The 22,015-nt window shown below is 32.8% G+C and overlaps 3 protein-coding genes across 4 annotated transcripts; 2 read left to right on the forward strand and 1 right to left on the reverse strand.

Moving 5' to 3' along the window:
* The first annotated feature begins 693 nt into the window (after positions 1–693).
* LOC132641188 (uncharacterized mitochondrial protein AtMg00810-like) lies at positions 694–5,744 on the forward strand. The gene is made up of 2 exons (XM_060358088.1): positions 694–1,222; positions 2,270–5,744. The coding sequence occupies exon 2, from the start codon at positions 4,504–4,506 to the stop codon at positions 5,170–5,172; it is 669 nt and encodes a 222-aa protein (XP_060214071.1). The 5' UTR covers positions 694–1,222; positions 2,270–4,503; the 3' UTR covers positions 5,173–5,744.
* Positions 5,745–8,474: 2,730 nt separating this feature from the next.
* On the reverse strand, positions 8,475–12,888 carry LOC132641180 (dihydrofolate reductase-like). The gene is made up of 6 exons (XM_060358078.1): positions 12,606–12,888; positions 12,380–12,472; positions 11,773–11,871; positions 10,524–10,565; positions 10,103–10,334; positions 8,475–8,850 (listed from the first exon to the last, which is right to left on the reverse strand). Exons 1-6 carry the CDS (start codon positions 12,726–12,728, stop codon positions 8,693–8,695), a joined length of 747 nt encoding a protein of 248 aa, XP_060214061.1. The 5' UTR covers positions 12,729–12,888; the 3' UTR covers positions 8,475–8,692.
* Positions 12,889–16,387: 3,499 nt separating this feature from the next.
* LOC132611054 (uncharacterized protein At4g22758-like) lies at positions 16,388–18,109 on the forward strand. Of its 2 annotated transcripts, XM_060325491.1 has the most exons (3): positions 16,388–17,251; positions 17,352–17,447; positions 17,827–18,109. In XM_060325491.1, exons 1-3 carry the CDS (start codon positions 16,879–16,881, stop codon positions 18,024–18,026), a joined length of 669 nt encoding a protein of 222 aa, XP_060181474.1. In that variant the 5' UTR covers positions 16,388–16,878; the 3' UTR covers positions 18,027–18,109. The 2 variants fall into 2 exon arrangements, with proteins under 2 accessions (XP_060181474.1, XP_060181531.1); XM_060325548.1 differs by lacking the exon at positions 17,352–17,447 and having other exon boundaries at positions 16,703–17,251.
* The last annotated feature ends 3,906 nt before the right edge of the window (positions 18,110–22,015 follow it).

Raw genomic sequence — 22,015 nt, forward strand, 5'->3', positions numbered from 1 at the left:
TTGACATGGTATCAGAGCAAGGCCCGCCTAATTCATTATTTCCTATGTTGGGCCCTATATTAAAATTGCTCACACACCAAATGACCAACTTTGGGCATGAGTTGGGTGTTAAGAGTCCTACATCGGTGGGTTAAAGGTACAGGTTCTCCTTATATGGACTTGGGCAATCCTCTCTTTATGAGCTAACTTTTGGTGTTGACTTAAGCCCAAGATCCATTTGTTTACAAATCCTCTGTCCTTTCATTTGTATAATATTCTTTGTTCCTAACATGAGATGTTATAATTCAAAAAAGTTCTAGTTTCTTGCTCAGCTTGAACTAATAAAGCTTAACTTAAAGAAAATAATATATAACAGGTCATTGAATATTAGTCTATTATTTTTTTTCTTTTTGGGTCTTTCAGATTTGGAAGTATTTTCTCATAAGCAACTGCAGGCAAGGATTTACGGTGTTGGTAATAATTTAAGTACACCTAGAGTCATTAAAGAATTGTAACTTGATCTTATTGAAAGAAGTGTGGTAAGGATTTCAAACATTGGGCTTGTTCCATTGAAGAAGACTGTGGGACTAGTGAGGAAATAACTTGAAGTTAGAGGAGTGGGATGTAAAATATTAGTTAGTTACAACTGTACAAAATCAGTTAGTTAGAGTAATTAGAAGATATTTTTATATATACTCTGCACAATTCATTTTTCATCAATACACATGACATAATTCTCTCTCTAACTCTCATCTCTCTCAATATTTCTCTTCAATGTCTTGTCTTCTCCATATCTGAATTCTCTCAACATGGTATCAGAGCATACGGGTTATTGTAGCTAGCTCAGTGTTGGAAGAAGGAGATTGAAGAATTGAGAGTGCGATTTGAAGAACCGTATGTGTTCTGTGTTCGATTTTTTAACCTAGAAATTGGAAATTGTATTTCAACCTAAATTCAATTGAAAATTAAGACTGTGTAATTTCTTTCGAACCTAAATTCATTTGAAATTAGGGCTTCTAGTGAGATTTGGTTGTTCGTACACTGTGATAACATTTCTAGCAACTTTTGTTCAAAACCTAGTGAATTCTGCAATATTCAATCACAGTTATGGCGATTGATAAAGGAAATACCAATACGAATGCTACTGGAGTCCATATTCAGAATCAAAACACTCAGAATGATCAATAATCTGAGCAAGTTCATCATAATCATCCGCTGTATATTCATTCTTCAAATACTCAAGGTTCGGTTCTAATTTCAATTTTACTTCAAGGTGCTGAGAATTATTCCCTATGAAGCAAATCTATTAAACTAGTATTCCAAGGCAAAAACAAATTAGGCTTTGTTCTAGGCACATGTAAAAAGGAGATGTATGACCCCAGCTTATATGAAACGACCTCAGCTTATATGAAACATGGGACAGATGTAATGCTATAGTTTTGGGATAGATTATGAACACTGTGGCTAAGAACTTGTATAGTACAGTGATTAATGGTGCTGATGCTCATAAGGTTGTGGGAAGATCTTAGAGAGAGGTTTGATAAAGTAGATGCTTCTAGGGCATTTTATCTCCATAAGGATATTGCTATATTGACACAAGGAACTGCATCTGTGTCTGTATACATTTCTAGACTTAGTGAGCTATGGGATGAATTGCAAGCACTAATTCCTCCTCCCTGTTGCCCTTGTCCTGAGTCAAGAAATACATTGAACATTTCCAGTTATAGAGGTTATGGCAATTTCTGATGGGCCTAAATGAAACTTACAATCATGCTATGAGCCAAGTACTGATGACATATCCTCTTTCCACTATAAACCAAGCCTATGCTATGATTGTAAATGTGGAGAGTCAAAGAAGGATTGGACACAACCATGGTTCAGGACTGACTAATAATGTAGGTGATACTAATGCTCTTATGACTAACAGAGTTCAACATGTTGATCCTACTATTTGTATGTCCAACAGAGGTGGTCAAGGCGGCTATAACAATAGTTTCAGGCTAGAACCAACAGCTCTGTTAAGTCTCACCTTTATTGTGAGTTTTGCAAGTCTAAGGGTCATGTAAAGGACACTTGCTTCAAGCTGCATGGATATCCAGCTCATTTCAAATTCAAGAAGAAGGGAGGACCCTCAAACTCTTATGCTAATAATGCTATGAATTTTAAAAATCAGTATCATTCAAACTACTCCAATGCACCTGCTTTTACTTATGGCTCTGGCTCAAGTTCTTTAGTGCCAAATACACCTATGTCTTTTTTCACCCAGGAGCAATATTCTCAAATAATGCAGATGCTCAAAGTAAAGAAGACTGAACCTGTTACAAATGTTGCAAGGTTGAATTTAGAAAAAAGTTCATCAGGCAACACACCAGGTACATCTGTTACAGCAGGTAAAGAGACATATCTTGGTCTTCTGTCTAAGTTAGTTGAGTCTAACTGGATAGTTGACCCTGGTGCATCTAATCATATGGTGCACAATATAAATCTACTCAAAAGGCATAAGGTGTTGGATATGAAGAATAAGAATAAAGTAAGCTTACCAAATGGAAAGCAAGTAGACATAAGTCATATTAGTGATGCTTCTATTCTGCAGGATAAAACAATTCAGAATGTTTTGTATATACTAGAATTCAAAAATAATTTGCTCTCAGTATCAAAAATCCAAGTCACTAGGCTGTCTTGTGGAATTTTTCCCTGATTTCTGTGTCTTTTAAAGGTGGTCTGCCTAAGGAGAATCAAGTGCAGTATAATAATGCATCTTCTACTTCTGTATAACTATCTGATCATTTTACTTCTAATAATGTCAATATTAGTAGCATGATTACTGAGAATAAAATGTGTGATATTTCTATATGGCATAGGAGACAAGTCGTGCTCCACTCAAGGTATTAGCTCAGATTACTTTGTTACATAGTATGACACCTAAGGATCATCACTGTACTGTTTGTCCTATTGCAAAGCAATCAAGATTGTCATTTTCTACTAGTACAACTCAATCTAAATGTGTTTTTGATTTGGTACATGCTGATGTGTGGGGTCCTTACAGCGTACCAACTTATAATGGTAAGAGATAATTTTTTACTCTGGTTGATGACTATTGTAAATTCATTTAGATCTTTTTAATGACTACTAAAGCAGACATTATTGTTCTTTCTAAAGACTTTCTTCTTATGATAAGAACTCAGTTTGACTGTAGGGTTAAGTGCTTGAGAACTAACAATGGGACTGAGTTTCTCAATGAACAGGTTAGTTTTTTTACTAAAGGATCACAGTATGCTCCATCAGATCTCTTATGTTTACACACCCCAGCAGAATGGGGTGGTGGAAACAAGGCACAAAACTATCTTAGATATGGCAAGAGCCTTGAGATTCCAAGCTCATGTGCCCTTGAAATTTTGGGGTCATTGTGCTTCTACTGCTGTTTACTTGCTCAATATGTTACCAAGTTAGTTTTAGGTGGCCAGTCCCCTTATAAAAGATTGTTTCATACTCCTCCATCTCTAGATCACTTAAGAGTGTTTAGTAGTTAGTGTTATGCCTCTAAGGTCAAAAAGACAAACCAGTTTAGTCCAAGAGCAGTACCTTCTGTTCTATTTGGTTATTCCTCTTCTCAGAAGGGCTACATTCTTTTTTACTTAAGTTCTCACGATGTCTTTGTTAATAGAGATACTGTCTTCAAATAACATATATATTCCCTTTCAAAACTTCTCAATCTGATGTCTCTCCTATCTTTCTTGTCCTTACTCTTAGTATTTATGATGACTATGTTTCTACCACTGATCAAATACCTATAGTGATGCCCTCTCCACCTGAGTCTCCTGTTCCTGCAGATGTTCAGGCTGGTCATTTGCCTGAGCCTGCTTCTATTCTTGATCCACCATCTGTTCCTCCTGTTGATGTGAGAAAATCTTCTAGATCCACCAAAACTCCTGCCTGGATATCTGACTATGTCATTCCCTCTAAAGCCATTACTTCTGCTCATTCTCTGGTCAATTTTATGTTTTATGATCACATATCCCCTTAGCACAAGGCATCTTTGCTTTCTCTGCTATTATTGAACCAAGATCTTTTGCTAAGGCTACTAAGGATCCACTATGGACCAAAGCCATGGAAGCTGAACTTGCTGCTCTAGAAGATAATCATACATGGTCTCTGGTTGATTGTAAATGGGTGTTCAAAGTAAAGTATAAGTCCTCAGGAGAGGTGGAAAGATACAAGGCCAGTATCTAAGGGCTATAGCCAACAAGAGGGGTTAGACTATTCTGAGACCTTCTCACATGTAGCTAAGAGGGTGACTGTCAGGTCTATTATTGCTTTAGTTGCTTCTTCTTCATGGTTTGTGTTCCAGATGGATGTCTACAATGCCTTTCTTCAAGGTGACTTGGTGGAGGATGTGTATATGCACATTCCTGATGGCTTTGCAAGCCGAGAGAGTCACAGAGGAAAGTGTGCAAACTTCACAAATCATTATATGGTCTCAAACAGGCTCCTAGACAATGGAATCTAACTGAAGCTCTAATAGATATGGGATTTGTGCAGTCTAATTATGATTATTCCTTATTTACTCAACAGAAGGAAAGTAGTATTTTGATTGTTTTGGTTTATGTAGATGATCTGCTGGTGACTGGAAGCAATCATAAACTAATTGAACAAGTGAGAAAATATCTTCAAACTAAGTTCAAAATGAAAGATTTGGGTGAATTGAAATACTTTCTAGGCATTGAACTTGCCAGGTCTGAAAAGGAAATTCATCTGTGTCAAAGGAAATATGCTCTTGAACTAGAAATGGGGTTGAATGATAGCAAGCCATATGGTACACCACTTGAATTCAATCACAAGATCAATCCAGTTGATTATGATACTTTGTTTCAACCTGAAGTAGCTGAATATGATACAGTATTGTCTGATAAAAGTAGTTATCAGAGGATTGTTGGTAGACTGTTATATTTGACCATGACCAGACCTGATCTTGTACTTGTGTGCAAGTTCTTAGTCAGCATATGCATGCACCTAAGTCATCTCACATGGAAGCTGCTAAGAGGGTGGTTAGATAACGGCCTTGGTTATTTTATGCCTGCAACTAGCAGTATGAAGTTGAATGCATATTGTGACTCTGATTGGGGCTCACGTGTTGAAACAAGGAAGTCAGTTATAGGGTATGTGGTGAAATTTGGAGATGCTTTGATATCCTAGAAATCGAAGAAGCAACTGACAGTGTCCAAGAGTTCAGTAGAGGCTGAATTCAGGAGCATGGCCTCTGTTGTGGCTGAAATAACTTGGTTAAATGGTTTGTTCAAGAAACTGGGCAGAAATTTGGTGTTACCAATATCTCTATTTTGTGATAGCAAAGTTGCTATACAAATTGCAGCTCATCCCATCTTTCATGAGAGGACTAAACATATTGACATGGATTGTCATTTTGTAAGGGAGAAAATTCAAGAAGGATTGATCCAGACTCAGCACCTTGGAACCAAAGAACAACTAGCAGACCTGCTCACTAAAGCTCCATGCAAACCTACAACATGAATATTTGGTATGCAAGCTGGGAATGAAGAACCTGTTTTCATCCATCAGCTTGAGTGGAGAGTGAAGAAGACTGTGGGACTAGTGAGGAAATAACTTAAAATTAGGGGAGTGGGATGTAAAATGTTAGTTAGTTACAGCTATACAAAATCAGTTAGTTAGAGTAGTTAGAAGATATTTTTATATATACTCTGTACAGTTCATTTTTCATCAATACACATATGAGATAATTCTCTCTCTAACTCTCACCTCTCTCAATCTTTCTCTTCAATGTCTTGTCTTCTCCATATCTGAATTCTCTCAACATCCATCCTGTGGAAATTTCCACCATCCTCATTCATTTTTGCATGGATTCACTCGACAAATACCTTCCTAACTGAGCGACATTTATTTTGTTTGGATCAACAAATTCGATACTTGAAGAAGACATTAAATATTAGAGATTGGGTTGGAAAAAAGTCAGCAAAGGTTCAAATGTGTACTAAAAGACACAGAAGAATGGCCTCGTTAAATTTTAATAGTTTTTTTTTTTTTGTGCTTTACCATTAGTTTTAGAGTATAGAACGAAAACGATCTACTTTTTCTATACATTAAGGACCATTTCTGTTAAGGAGTATATATCAAGGACCAAAATAATCCAACCCCTATGCATTTCGGACCATTTTGGTCATTTTCTCTTATAGTGAACTTTTATCATAGTCCATCAGAAAGCGTTTAGTAAAAGTTTTTTGATCGAAACTGGTTTCTATGTTGCTTGTGTCCTCTGCAACACCCCTGACCCCTCCACCCCATTTTTTGTTGAAAAAATAATTCTTATATCTCAAAAACAAGTGTCCAAATTAATTGTTTGAATAAAGTTGACTTGCAATATAGTAACAGGCCTTTCCTTCATGATAAGGCCATTAATTTTCTTTATTACCCATTAACCATTGTAACCGTGAGAAGCTCTTTATTCATTCAAATGGGTGTTAATTCTCATAATGGTTAGACCCTTGAATACTTATTCTTTGTACCGTTATCAGTTATCAAAAAGGCTATCAAATAGATTATTAGCTGTACTTTACTTTACACATATCCTTCCTCCAATATTAGAGTGTGTTGGATTTTTTCTTTAATCTTTGTTAGATTTTGGTTCCTAGTTTTATACTAAAAGATCTTGTTGAATCCGGAATAATGCACTTATACCGGGTAAAATATCCTTAAAGACAGTGTCTTGATTGACATGCCTCAAACTATGAGATTATTCAAGTATCTTTCGTAAGATTTTCAGCATTTTTTTACCCGAGTAGTAAGTAGAAAATGAAGTCATAGTTATTAAGACATGCTTTCAAATGTACACAATATTCCCATATATTAATTAAAAAAAAGGGCAAAATTTTGGATGTACAGTTCTAAAGTCTATAAACTCCTAAGTCCTAATGACGTTCCTTTCACCTAGGGTGGGCATGGTATGGTAGGGTACGGTATTTGAAACTTCGGTTCGGTAACTTCAGTTTTCGATTTCTAAAAATATTATACCAAATTATCATACCAAAATAATTTGGTGTGGTTCGGTATTTCTAAGTTCGGTTTGGGTATTTTTCGGTACGGTAATTCGGTAACCATAGTTTGTTTGACTTCAACTTACATATATACTCATATAATAAAGGACTATGACTTTGACTTTTCAAGGAACGTCTTAATTATATTAAACTAACAAATTACACATGTAGACATATTCAAAAGAAAGTACATGCAATTTTCTTTGTTATTCAATTACAAAAAATGACATTTGAATCACGATAGAGCAATCGAAGTTACAAAGTCTAAACAACATTAACCAAAATTAAGCATAATCCTTAGTCCCGCACAATTTTACACCAAAAATTCCATTTAGTGACATCCAAAATATAATTTGAATGAGATGTATTTAATTGTACAAAACTAATCTATATATATAATAGTATTAAGTACAATATATGTGGATTGTATATGTAGTATAAACTTCGGTACGATATACGGTATCTCGGTATTCTTTTTTATAAATTCCGAATATGAAATAATATTAAAATGCATACCAAATATCATACCAAATTTCATAATATCAAAATCGCGACATTAAAAATTTTGATTTTAATATGATATTCGGTATATACCGTACCATGCACACCCCTACTTTCATCATAGTTAGTTTCACGAGTGGATTAAATACCACGTTTCGCCACGCTCTGCAATGATCTCGTCTTATGTGGCTACTTTTGAACCTTCAATTTTTAGTACCACGCGTCTTGTCAACAAAATTAAAGTTTCAAAAATCAGAAAAGAAAAAGGAATTCATTCCTTGAATTAGCAATCTGTTCTTGTAATACCACCTTGCTCCTTTCGGTTAAAGATCATCAGTTGTCTGTTCATTTCGACGACCCAGAGAATTATAGTCCCCAATCTTAGTTCACTACTAAAAAATCTCTGTTTTTCCACTGAAAAATATTCAGTGGCTAGTGACTATTTTCTGCTAAATGTTGGTGAAAAAAATCTAAATACTAGTGTTTTCATACGGAAAAATTAAAAAGTTTCTCAGCATTTCAATGAGAAGCTATTTTCCACCATGTATTTTTTCAATGAGCTAGTTCAGTGAAAATAAAGTGGAAAAATCATGTTTATAGCACAAATTTTCCATTAAATGTCGATGGAAAAACCTCTATTTCTAGTAATGGTTACCAACAAAAGCAATTGATACAAAATGTAGATTAAAATGGGGTAGATTAAAGTAATCACAAATTCATGATTTAAACCTCAATATAACTTGAGAGGAGTACTTAGCAATTTGTAATGAGAAGTTGGTTACAAAATACAGCAACAATGACATACCCAATATAATCTCACAAAGTGGGATCTGGGAGGATGGAGTGTACGCAGACCTTATTCCTATCAAGGTAGAGAAGCTGTTTCCGATAGACCCTCGGCTCAAGAAAGAAAGAAAGAAAGAAAGAAAGAAAAGAAGGCAAACCAAATCAGTTCGATAAAAGAAATAATAAAAGTAATGACGCAATGCAAAATACTAAATAAAACATGATAAAACAGTCTGAAAATGAAACAATAACGAACTACCACCAACTCTTACGATAATCGAAGTACTAGAGAAAGTTATCTTGACAATTTATAAACTCTTATTCTTGAACCTTTTGGATTTCAACATGGCACGACAACCCTCCTAAAGATTTTTGGGCTTCTTTAGCTTTTTGCCTTCTTCGAGATTCTCAATGTTAACACGCTCGCAGGCTTCAATTGGTCCTTCACCAAGACTGCTCTGTGAGTAAGAGAGGGCAATTCCCCCTGTCCATGTTTTTAATGTTTCCACAGCTGCTTCATCTGTTTTGTATAAAATTATGAGAGTTGCTAAATTGTCATATTAATTTGATCCAAATTTGACCATACTTATGTAAAAATCATCATAACCTCTATTGTATAATTTTAAATTAAGATAAACTTTGAGAAGAAAAGGTAAAAATGATATTAAGTAAACATAAATTATTAAATTTGACCTAAATAGTTATATGAATTTACCCCATTTGAGCCATTGTGGCAAAAATAGTGTGGCAAATATTGAAGCTCATTTCTTGAAAAGATAAAAAGAAGTTTACAAACTTTAGTCCCTCGTACAATTATAATGCTAGTCCCTCATACATACTTCCTTTATTTGCTTTGGTGAAATCTGAAATCCATTTCTCTTTTATGCATAATGTAATTAGGGGTAACAAAATTAGCTCATGAAAATATGACATGTCCAATTCACTCAAATTTGAGCTGATCATTGACTCGTTCATTTATTAGCTCAGCCTATTTCAGACTGACCCATTTCAGCCATCAAAAAGTTAAGCTAATATATGACCCGAGTTGAGTCATAATAAAGAAAAAAATAGTTTTATTATGTATTAAAAATTATAAATAAATAAAAACAAACAAAGAAATTAAAACTTATTAAGAATTGTACAGGTTGGGTTATGACCCGCTTTTTATTCTATTTCAGCCCAACACATTTCCATTCAAGTAACTTTTGGGCGGGTCAATAACCCGCTCATTTATTAACTTAGTTGTTTTGACCCGCTCAAATTCAGACATAACATGTAACTGTCCCTGTCAATTAGAGTAGGCAAAAACATTGTAATACCTTTAACTCTTAGTTTCTAATAAACTATTCTCTCTAATTTTTTGTCTCCCAACTTGTGGAATAATGTGAATCTGTACGGTTTCTTTTCAAAAGAGTAATTTTCATTTTCCTGATAAGTAACGAAATTTTCAGATCTTCAAGAAGCACCAACTTTCATATTAACTTTAAAAAGTTTTACTCCCTCTGCCCCAATTTATGTGATGGTGTTTGACTGGGACGAAATTTAAGAATGAAATGAATTTTTTGGAAACATGTGATCTAAACAAGCCATAAATATATGTATGACTATAAATCATTTCATTAAGGGTTAACTGAGAATGTTTAAAGTTATATTGTGACAAAATATAGAAATATGCCCTTTTTTAAACCAACTAAAAAAGTGTCACATAAATTAGGACGGAGAGAGTAGTGAAGGAAAAGACAAGGGAAATTTGTATTTGTCATTTCATTTACCTAGTCTTGGCACGGTGTGACCTTGGGGATGCCTTATAATGAGAGGTTTCTCAAAAGTTGTTGTAAGCTCTTGAGAAGGAAGTTTGAGCCAATCTTTCTCTCCAATGAAATGGACTGATTTAGCCTTAATGATATCTTTGTATGCAACGTTAGAAATACTTGGGTCCCTAAACTTGGCACCTGATATTGATACAAATAGTTTCATTGGAGGGTGCTCTTTCAGAATCTTCCCCTGTATCAAAAAAAAAAAAAATCTACTGAAGAAAAGGGAAAAAGAATATTACATATGCATTTTGAACCCTAATTTCATGAGATTTTAATTTTACCAAGTTATATTGAAAATTATGAATATAATATTCAAATAACTCCTTTAGAAAAGTTTAGCAAACGATAGATGTGTAATGAATTGATTGCTAATTACCTGCTCCATGTACCCTAGCAGAAGGGCTGATAAAGTCGCTCCCTACACCAAGGCATTGAGAAAAGAAAATCACGTGTTAATTTGATTAAAAAAAAAAAAAAATTAACATTACAAACGAATATATATGATTAACGAGAGAAAACATAAGATCATAATAAAAATGAGTAGAGGATTTCGGGAAAATCCTCATGATATTGAGGCTGCTTTAGGATATATAGTAGTAGAGCGGGTTATAATCACTTTTCAACTTTGTAATTGAAAAACAATCACGTGCATTGTCAATACAACTATCCTTAATTATTTCAAGCAATGAGAAGCTGAACATGCCTGCGAGTAGGGGCGTGCAAAATAAATTGACAAACTGCACTAAACCGATAAATCGAGAAAAAAACCTGATTAGTGGTTGGGTTTGACTTGGTTTGGTGTTGAGAAAAAAACCCGACCATAATTGGTTTGGTTTGATTTTAGCTAAAAAGAGTCAAACCGAACCAAACCAACCCGACATTACATGTATTCAATTTTTAAAATATTTTATACATAAAAATATTTATTTGTAATGTAATTTATAAATATTTCTTAAATTTTTTCGTAATTTTTTATCTATTATCATATTATTCAAGCTTGAACTTAGAATTTTGAATGTCAATAAATTTTATATCCTATGGATATTAGTAACTCATATAAAGTTCAAACCAAAACCAACTCAACACTAATACTAACAAAATAAATTCAATTTACCACTAAGAATGACAATAATGTTGGATATTTATTCTTTAGTTTTGCATAATTGGTTTAGCGAGTGAAAATACATAACTTAAGTTTTTTTTTCTCGTCATGCAATTAATACTTATGAGCTGTACTTATCTTAGCATGACTTAGTATTTTTAAATTATGGTCATTTTTTATGGCTTATTAATTAGCAATATTTGTTTTAACCGATTTTATTATCTTTTGTTGAATATTTTAATATAATGTTATCACTTTTCTCACATTTTGTGTTATTTTCTTATGAAACACCTTACTTGTATAGTTGTATCTTAGTAGGACTAAAGAAATATTTGAAGTAAAAATTATATGTTTTGTATCAAAACTATTCCGAAAAAAAAACCCGAAAAACCCAAGAAAACCCGAGGTTGAAAAACCTGAATGTTATTGGTTTGGTTTGGTGTATAAATTTAAAAACCCAACGCAATTGATTTGATTTAGTGTTTAAAAAATTCGAACCAACCCAGTCCATGTACACCTCTACCTGCGAGAATCCGAGAAGACCATCGAAAGGCCCTTTGCTTGTTATGTACTCACACAAGTGTGAAATGCATTGTTCTAAGTTCTGATATTCTGTAAAATCCTGAGAGGGAAAAATAGTAAATCATTGTTAGTAACAACTGACTGATACAATAATTAACAAAAATATTCCAAAATCTAAGTTCTGGTAACATTTTCATTGAATGAAATAAAATAGCTTAAGTAACTTCATTTCTTTTTTAAAAAATTGTAAAAATCGACAAATTTTGAAAGTTACATGCCATGATAATTCTAGTTACAGAGAATTGATCCTTTAATTTCATGATTACTTCTGGTTACCAAGAAGTACAAGTAAAATGAAAAAGTATTTAATAATTCAGATATTTCGTTATAGTACATTTAAAATTTTATGAAAGATATGGAAAATAAGAAGAGATCGAGATCAGTTTCTTTTTGAATTATATGACCCTTTTTACGGGAGATTAGTAAAAAATAACATAGAGCAATTGGAACATAAAATAGAGAAATTTTATAAGATTACTTTCTTCCATTGAAATTGTAACGGATCATAGAAGATTAGTTAGGAACTGAAAATCAGCGTTATTATTTACCTCATTGTACTGGAACCACTCAAAATATGGTGGTGGAAATATGCCCTCAATGTCTGATTTCCCCCCTGCTGGAAATATTCCATCTGGGAATTCCTGCCAATATTCATACTATTAAGCTCAAAAGTTCAAATTCATATTATTTATACTTATTAGGTACACTTTACAGACACCAATTTGTGTTACATAATGTACAAAGAAAACATGAATTAAAGATGAAACATCATACCATTTCAAAATGAGCAAAAATAGAAGGATCCCATTTGCTTAGTTGTTTCCTTAAGAAATTCCCACTAGTTCTGAATCCATGCAAACAAAGAATCTTCATCTTTTGTTCTCCTATCTCTCCCATCTCGGATCAACAAAGACACAATTGGCTCACAAAGAAGGGCAAAATTATGTGGTGAAGTAGAAAGAGTACATGTTTTTATACATAATACTCAAGAATCCAACTACTCTCTTGAAGATAAAAGTAGGTGCGAATGCATCTTTAAGGTATCGGGTTCATCTTTCGACATAGAGTATAAATTTATGTGTAAAAATCTATAATAATTATAATAAATAGTAGATATAAATTCATAACTTTAATAAAAAAATAAAAAATTTAGTACTAAAAATCTTAAAAATTAAATTCATATTGTTTAAATTCTGAATTCGCCTCTATAAATAAAATATAAAATAAATGTAAATTAGGTGTCTACTGTTGTGGGAGTTAGGTAATAAGATTGGCTGGCAGGTGAACACGTGACTCTCAACAGCCATTGGGCCTTTGCAATTATCAAAGGCTGGGCCGGGCCTCTTCAGCATCCCTTGGAGAAATTGTTTTCCTTCATGTTGATTACACGTGACGGATATCTTCTATTTATTTTTTAAAAAAATATTCTAGTAAGTGATGCTTGTATAATTGTTCAGTTGAGTGAGTAAAATTTATGATAATATAACTATGATTGTCTCTCATAAAGAATTATCTGATTATAATATATGGACCCAGTGGGAGAATGTTAAAAATTTATCATCAGTTTTTATTAGACACATTTAATGTGTCGCATATTAATTATTTACCTTGTCTCTCTAGTAAGTAATTAAGAACGAGTAAAGTTTATGATAATATAACTATAATTGCCACTCATAAAGAATTATCTGATTATAATATATGGACCCAATGGGAGAATGTTAAAAATATCATCAGTTTTTACTACACACAATTAATGTGTCGCATATTAATTATTTACCTTGTCTCTCAAGTAAGTAATTAATTAGATATAATATCTAAATCATGCAAATATATTCAGTAGCTTTTTTGATGGAAAAAATCATTTTATTAGGAGTGGTGGAACATCGTATTCTTAAGTTTTTACTTAAGAATTTCTAGCATAACCATATAATACACGCTTATGAATTATTATTCTGACATCCTATGACAGGTATAAGGTAGAATATTCTAGGGTTCTTACAATTCTTTTAGGGTTACACATCGATGCTAAATTAATTAAAGGTGATTCTTTACTGGCACTTGAACAAATTTCTATTATATATAAGTGTCTTAAGTGGACTAACCCCACATTGAATAGTTGTATCAGAAGTTTTACAAATTGTACACTTTAACACAGCAATGAATACTTGTATCAAAAGTTATATAAATTGTACACTTTAATCAACTACTTCTTTATCTCACGAAGACATATGTCATCGTACTAAATATTTATTATCTTCTCATGTATACACGTATGCACTTCATTTTTAATTTTCCGACACATTTATTTCTTTCATGCACTTTTGCTTGTTCACTTTTGACTTTTCACGTTCTTGCTGAATATTTATTCTCTTCTCATATATAGACATATACAGTTCAATTTTAATTCTCCTACACAAATTTATTTCCTCCGTACACTTTTACTTGTTCACTTTTGACTTTTCACGTTCTTTAAGAATTAATAAATCCCACGTGGATATATGTTATAGTACTGAATATTTATTCTCTTCTCATGTATACACGTATGCGCGCACTTCAATTTTAATTCTCCGACACATATTTATTTCCTCCGTGCACTTTTAGTTGTTCACTTTTGACTTTTCACGTTCTTGCTAAATATTTATTCTCTTCTCATATATACATGTATATACTTCAATTTTAATTCTCCGACGCATATTTATTTCCTCCGTGCACTTTTATTTGTTTACTTTTGACTTTTCACATTATTTAAGAATTAATAAACGAAGTACTCCCTCCGTCCTATATTACTTTGTCACATTACTTGACTTTTCACGTTCTTTAAGAATTAATAAATGAAGTACTCTCTTCGTCCCATATTACTTAGCCACATTATTATACTTGACTTTTCACGTTCTTTAAGAATTAATAAAAATAAAGTACTCCCTTCCTGCCATATTACTTGGCCACATTACTAAAAATATCTGTCTATTTTTCTATTCTATATTTTTTCTTCTTCTTTCTTATATATAAATGCCCAAGGTAGACGAACACAACAACAATAAGTTGTACAAAAAGCAATTGAAATTGTACTCTAAGCAGGGACTAACATGTGTACATTTCAGAAGTTGAACATTAATTTTACCTCTTGTGTGTTTACTTTTTAAGTCCCCACATGTCCGCAGAGTCTTAATTGTCCTTTCATTTCCTTCATTTGACTTGTACTCCCTCTGTCTCAATTTAAGTTTCTACGTTTGACTAGACATGAAATTTAAGAAATAAAGATAAACTTTCAAATCTTGTGGTTCTAAATTAAAAATGTGAATAATATAATATAATATCCTTTGAATCTTGTGATTATAAACTTGACATGTAGGATATTTGAATTGTCAATTTACTAAACATAAAAAGAGGCGGACATAACCAAAATAAGACAATTTTTTTTCAAATTTTTTTAACAACAAACACCCAAGTGGACGAACACGGCAACAATAAGTTGTACAAAAAGCAACTAAAATTGTACTCTAAGCCAGGACTAACATGTGTACATTTAAGAACTTTAACATTAATACTACCTCTTATGTTATGTATTTACTTTTTAATTTCCCACGTGTCCGCAGTGTTTGAATTGTCCTTTCATTGCATTCATTTGGCATATACTCCCCCTGTCTCAATGTAAGTGTCTATGTTTGACTAGACACAGAGTTTAAAAAATAAAGATAGTCTATCTTGTGGTTTTAAATAAAAAATGTTTATAATATAATAAAATATCCTTAGAATCTTGTGATATAAACTTGATATGTAGGATATTTGAATTATCAACTTACTAAATATAAAAAGAGGCGGACATAACCAAAATAAGACAAATTTTGACAACAATTGAGAAATTAAGAAGACGAAAAGAATAAAAATATGGAGATCCACTAAAAAGAATCGCGATATCCTTTGCAAAATGTACAAATCATAAAGACTAACTAAATTGAGTAACCAAATTAATCATGTTGGGCCCCGTGCATCGCACGGGAATAGTTTGCTAGTATGACTACAATTGTAAACTTCTAACGATCCTTTCACCATAGAAAGTTTCAAGAATGGCTTGAATGCGTTTCACGACTATCTCCAATGATTTTGATTTCATCATATGTGGCTACTACAAAACCTTCAATCTCCAGGACTATGTACATGTCTGACTACAAAACTAAAATTTCAAAAATTAGAGAAGGAAAAGGTATTGATTCCTTTCAGTGTCCCAATGTCGTCAACTCAAGGAAGATTGAGTGGCAAAGCTTCCACTAGTAGTGTGTTTTTGCCCACTCTTCAATTACGATCTAGACAAACTCTTCAGTCTCCAGTTCTTAATTACCAGCACAAACAATAGTAGTAGTAACAAATTTGCAAATACATCTCTTTCAACCATTTCCTACATAATTCAATCCAAACTTCTTACCCTATGTATTAGATTACATATTACGATTTCCTAATGTCACAATCAATAAATTAACTATATTTTTGGTGGTTTTTTCACTCACTAGTCTATGTCATACAATTTAAGGAGAGAAAATTGTAGCTCCTCAATGATTATTGCACATAACGACACCCAATTAATCCCTAAACCTACAATACCTGTTTTATCATAAAAATTGGATTGAAAGTTTTTGGGCGAATCAAATTTATCTTGAGAAATTGTTTAAGCCAAAAACTAAGACCAAACACAAAAAAAAAAAAAAATATATATATATATATATATATATATATAGAAAAATTCACAACGTTAAGGAGCATGTGGTTATTTAGCAAAACATTTGGGGGACAGAGAAAGATAATGAAACCTGCAATTTCCAAGAAGCTTCCCGCGATATCCTGAGAGTACAAACTACCAACTGAAATGATTTCATTCAGCATGTCACCCAAATATACTATCATTATCAATAAACTCTCTCCATATTGTTACGTAATATATCTAGCTAAACATACATATATATCTCAATTCTCAATATATATCAATCATCATACAAAAATTGAGATTTTCTTAAACCTGGGGCTAGAATCTTGAATTGAGATTCTTTTAGAAATGAGATTTCCACCAAGACTAGCCGAAGCACATACAAATTCGAAAATCCTTTCAAAAACATCAGATAAAATTGAAACGATACAAAGAAAATTAGAGCATTCAATGCAAAAGTGCGGAGCCAGCATAGATGTTCAGGCTGGAAATGTGAAGATATTTAGTCAAGAGAAGCAAAAGAAGCTAAAGAAGTTGTTGATGAATGTGAATATACAGAACAGTTTGGGGCCGTTACATGTCGTGATGTCGTCGGAGAACACTGTCGGGGACTTTATAAAGGCTGTGATTGAGATTTACTTGAAGGAGAAACGGCGGCCATTGTTACCTAGTAGTGATGCTCGGTGTTACGAGCTTCATTATTCCCAGTTTAGTTTGGACAGTAAGTTCTCTGTTTTGCTCCCAATTTTGTGGAGTGTTTAATTATGTCATTTCTTTGATTTGTTTGCCCGTATGTGACCTTTTCTATGTTTTTTCTTCAGCCGAGGGTCGTCCGGAAACAGCCTCCCTACCTAAGGTAGGGGTAAGGTCTGCGTACACTCTACCCTCCCCAGACCCCAAGTTGTGGGATTCACTGGGTATGTTGTTGTTGTTGTTTAATTATGTCATTTGATTCAATTCGGTCCCATATGCATGTGAACACGAATCTAAATTCTTACATACTTTCTTGGAAAAAGAAGAAGTGTATCGTTGTGTCTTCATTTTCCATTGAATAGCATAGAGTTCTGAATACTCCTTTTTGGCCTAACTCGTTGGACGCATTCTGTTTTGCAAGAGTACATTTGATTATGTGTTGAAACTAAATTAATTTTAATTTTAACTGAAAATTTTATTTTCAAAAAGTGCTATAAGTTGTACGTAGTTGTAATTTTTTTAACGTTCAAATGGAAGTATCTTGTATATGGAATTGATATGCCTATTCTATTTGTAACTATTTTTCACGGTGGGAATACACAGGCTTGAAGCCAGAAGAGAAGTTGCTGAATTTGGAGTCTCGAAGTTTCTTTCTATGTCCAAAACCAAATTCATCTTTCATGGACAAAGCAAAGGCCACTGCAAAGCTTCCAGTCATTTTGGCAAAGTTCATGGATCTCTTCATACAAATTGTCATAAACCTAAGTAGTTTTTGGCCAAAATGTCACCCTCACTGGCTTTAAGCATTATTTGAACAAACCATGATCGCAACCAATAATATTTTCCACACCATGTGCATTTGACACTATATATATTGTTCTCTTTATCTCTTTATCTCTTTTAAGTGTAATTGATTCTTGTACTTTTAATTTTGTGTGATTACAACTTACAAGTTCTATAAAGTTGCACGAAATGGCTATGGATTCTCGATGGTGCTTTAATTTGGTCTCTCCATTAGTTAAATCTGTTGAAGATGCACTCATGTATGACAAAGATTTAAACATGTTACATTTTAATTTAAGCCCAACTTTGCTCAACAACGAAATATCATCTTGGAGATGTTTTATTGAGATTTTGCTTCAAAGGTCTATTCTTTTTAGTAGAGTGATAGATAATATATGGAGTGAGAGCTTGATCAAACAATTTAAGACTTAACAAATAATTAGTGTTATAGCGGTGTGGTAAATACTCTTTCATCCTTAACCAAATGTTTCGAGTTTGAGCTTAAATACAAACGCTATTCCCCTAATGTGAAATTTTTTAGCGAGAATCTGAATTTTATTGAGTCTCAATATGAAGTACCTAATACAAGATGAGAAACAAAGAAAAACACTTATTAAATAGGCTTTTGATATTCAAATCACTCAATTTCATTGGATGCAAATTGAATTGTTAATAATAACCAACAGTGGGAATAAGTTCTGTCGTTCGAAAAAATCTTTTGATGATTCTTTTTTCCATATTTCTACAAGGTTTTTTAATCAATTTTATTGCTCATAACCGAGAATGAATTGAAATTGTTAGCAGTAAAAATGCTGAAAATAGACTAAAGTGGTTATTCAAGTTTGTTACTTCATTTGTTGGGGTCAATTAGAGGGAACAACGTCAAGTATTAGTACCACGGGGACATAAACTTTTTATCAAAAGGGCCCTCTGTCAAACTGCTCCATTTCATTAAATAAAACCAATTAGTTCCAATTACATCTCTTCATTAGGTGACGTTATCATTACATCTCCTAACAACTAGCGGCATTTGCCCAGTGCTAAGCTCGCACCCAAAATTAATATTAAAAGTTATATTTGTAATTACTTATAATTATTTTTTCGCTTTTTTATATTAAATTATTGAAAAATTAGTTCGACAGTCTTTGCAAACTTTTAAAAACAAAAGACTTAATATTTAAATTGAACAAAAAGTATTTAAAAATTGAACATAGATTTCTTTTGTCCTTACTTTAGACTTTCTTTTTACCTTCAAACCTTTACATGACATAAAGTCTCTTGTTTTTTGTTATTTGTTGAATTTTATTTAAATTTTAGATTTTGATAATTTCTTGAAATCCAACTTAGTTATAGCATATGTGTGATTAACAACATCCATTATGAACTATAACGTTTTCTTCCAAAAAGAAGTAAAAATAATTTTGTTCTAGAAACATCAGTTATATGCTACATTTATTCTAACTGAAATTTTGATGAGGTTACTTATAAAACAAAGATAACTTTTAAATAAAATTTTATACTTTACAATATTTGTAGATGTCAATTCATTTAAATTATACAAAGTAAGTTGAACATATGAAGAAAATTAATTCCTTTTCTCAATATAATTAAACTTTCCTTTTACTTTCTAAAGTTATGCAATGAGAAAATGACATTTTTTCCTTTTGTTAGTTTAAGTGGAACATTATTTTATAAAATGTATATTTTGATTATTTTCTCAAACACAAATGAAGCTTCAATGATGCATGATTCATTTAACCGTGTTTCACTATGCTAACAAACACTGCCTAACATTTTTTTACCCCCTCTCCCCCCCCCCCCCCCCCCCCCCCCGACCCCCGATATTACTACTGCTTGAAAAACTAAAAAATTATTTCATTAACTACATATTTTCAAAGATGTTCTCAACATTTTTAACTACTCCATCAAGTTTGGATTATAGTTTCTTTTTGTGTAATTTTTAAAGTGTAAATTATATTAAGAAATATATTCATGAACTCATGTCGCATAGTCAGAGGCGGAGGGAGGAAGGGTCAAGGGGGTTCATCCGAACCCCTTTCGGCGGAAAATTACACTGTTTATATATGGTTAATATTATTTTTTATGTATACATATTAGATGTTGAACCCCTTTGGCTTCTTTGTGTGTTTACTTTTTCATATTTGAAACCCCTCAATGAAAATCTTGGCTTCGCCACTGCATGCAGTACGGCTGAAATTGTTTTTTTGTAGATGAATGGAGTATAAGCTACAACATACGTCGTTCATTATGTTATCATTTTAGAAACTATGTAATATTTAAGTACACATGCATTTTAAAAAATAAAATATTAGAATATACCAAATAATATCCAAAAAAAGTTAATTTTGTTAAACATGAACGATATAGCTAATCAATGTACAAACCAACACAACACGGTGATGAAATGATTCAACTTTCAATATTGTTAACAAATAATTTAGATAAGAATAAACAAATTAGGTAACAATATCTAATTCAAACGAAGATCAATTTTATCTGTTAAATTTTTAAAGTTTCTCATTGGACAATTAAATTCAATTCTTGTGTGCAACACATGTTTAAATTAAGTTAACTGCAAATGTGGTGCATTTTCCCATTCAACTTACACGTACTGACCTTTTTTTTTTAATTGACATCATCACAGTTCACAATTTCTTGTAAGTGTTACAAGAGGAACTTGAAATTTTCTAAATTTATCAAAATTGAATGTGACACCCTAAGTAATAAAGAAATATAGTAGGAGTAAAAATGTGGCATATGAAAAAGTTAAAGTACATGTTACATCATCTTCAAAAAAGTTAGTCTAAATAATTTTGTATAACCAAAAAAGACTTGAAAAATCTTTATATAACACCTTATAATAGATGAAGTAATAAAAGATAAATATGGGGGCAAATTTGGAAGAAAGAACCTCTTAGTTGGTAAGCTTAGTTGTAATGTAACTAAAGTCCCCAACTAAGTAATACAAAAAGTTGGATTGGCCCTTATATAATATAGTAATATACTTAATCATGTGATACAATACATTATCTTATGTAGTAAGTTAGTATCCATAAAGCCATTAATAAAGTTACAGCATTAATTTTACCAAAAAACAAAATAAGAGCATAATTGCTTTATTTGTTATGCCAAAAAGAACACATTGTTTACTCTTAAAATGGATAACAATTGAATTTTTACGCGGTGCTAAGGATATGTGATTTAATTTAACACGATATTAGATTATACGACAAACAAGGAAGTAGAATAAAATATATAGATCTGACCGCGATGAATGCCGATCGGCCTCGGGTACTGAGAATCGAGGTCAACCCCTATGACCGGTTACTGAACAATGAGTAATAATGAGAAACTTAGGAAAGATGAACGAACTTTGATGATTATATTGCCTGCTTAGTACACGGTATATCTCTGTGTTGGGAAAAAACTGACTGAAAATAAATGGGGGCCTCCTCTTTATATAGTAGAGGAGTCCTAACCCTAGTACAATTCTAAATAAGGCATAGAATCTCCCAAATAACTGATGGCGCGATCGGTGCCGAAATATCCGGCTGGTGGCGGATATTTCGGTCTTCTCGTCATGGTGCCTAACCGCCTCTTAATCTTGCTTCAACGCCTCGTTCCAAGTCGAGCTTGGATCCCTGGTCCTGGTAGGATCAGTCTCATACCGACCGAGCATAAGTTTCATATCGAGAAACCTAGGATATCCAGAGCCTCGGTATTACCCGTATACAGATAGTCCCCCATTTCTCGAAGTAAAATATTGACTACGGGAAATGGATCCAGATAAAGCTAGTTGAGCTGTCCCTACCTACCTAGGATAAAACATCCTTTCAAACTTTTAGCACTCTGCCTGATGTCGGCTCATCATTATTTCGGCCGCCTAAATTTTCTTGGGAAGCCACCCCTTGTCAGAGTCCTTGATCCGCTACAAAAACCCTTTGGACTCTCCCCTATATAAAGCTCATATACCTTCCTTTTTCCATTC

The sequence above is a fragment of the Lycium barbarum genome, chromosome 1 (assembly GCF_019175385.1).
Source record: "Lycium barbarum isolate Lr01 chromosome 1, ASM1917538v2, whole genome shotgun sequence".
In the NCBI taxonomy this organism is placed as follows: Eukaryota; Viridiplantae; Streptophyta; class Magnoliopsida; order Solanales; family Solanaceae; genus Lycium; species Lycium barbarum.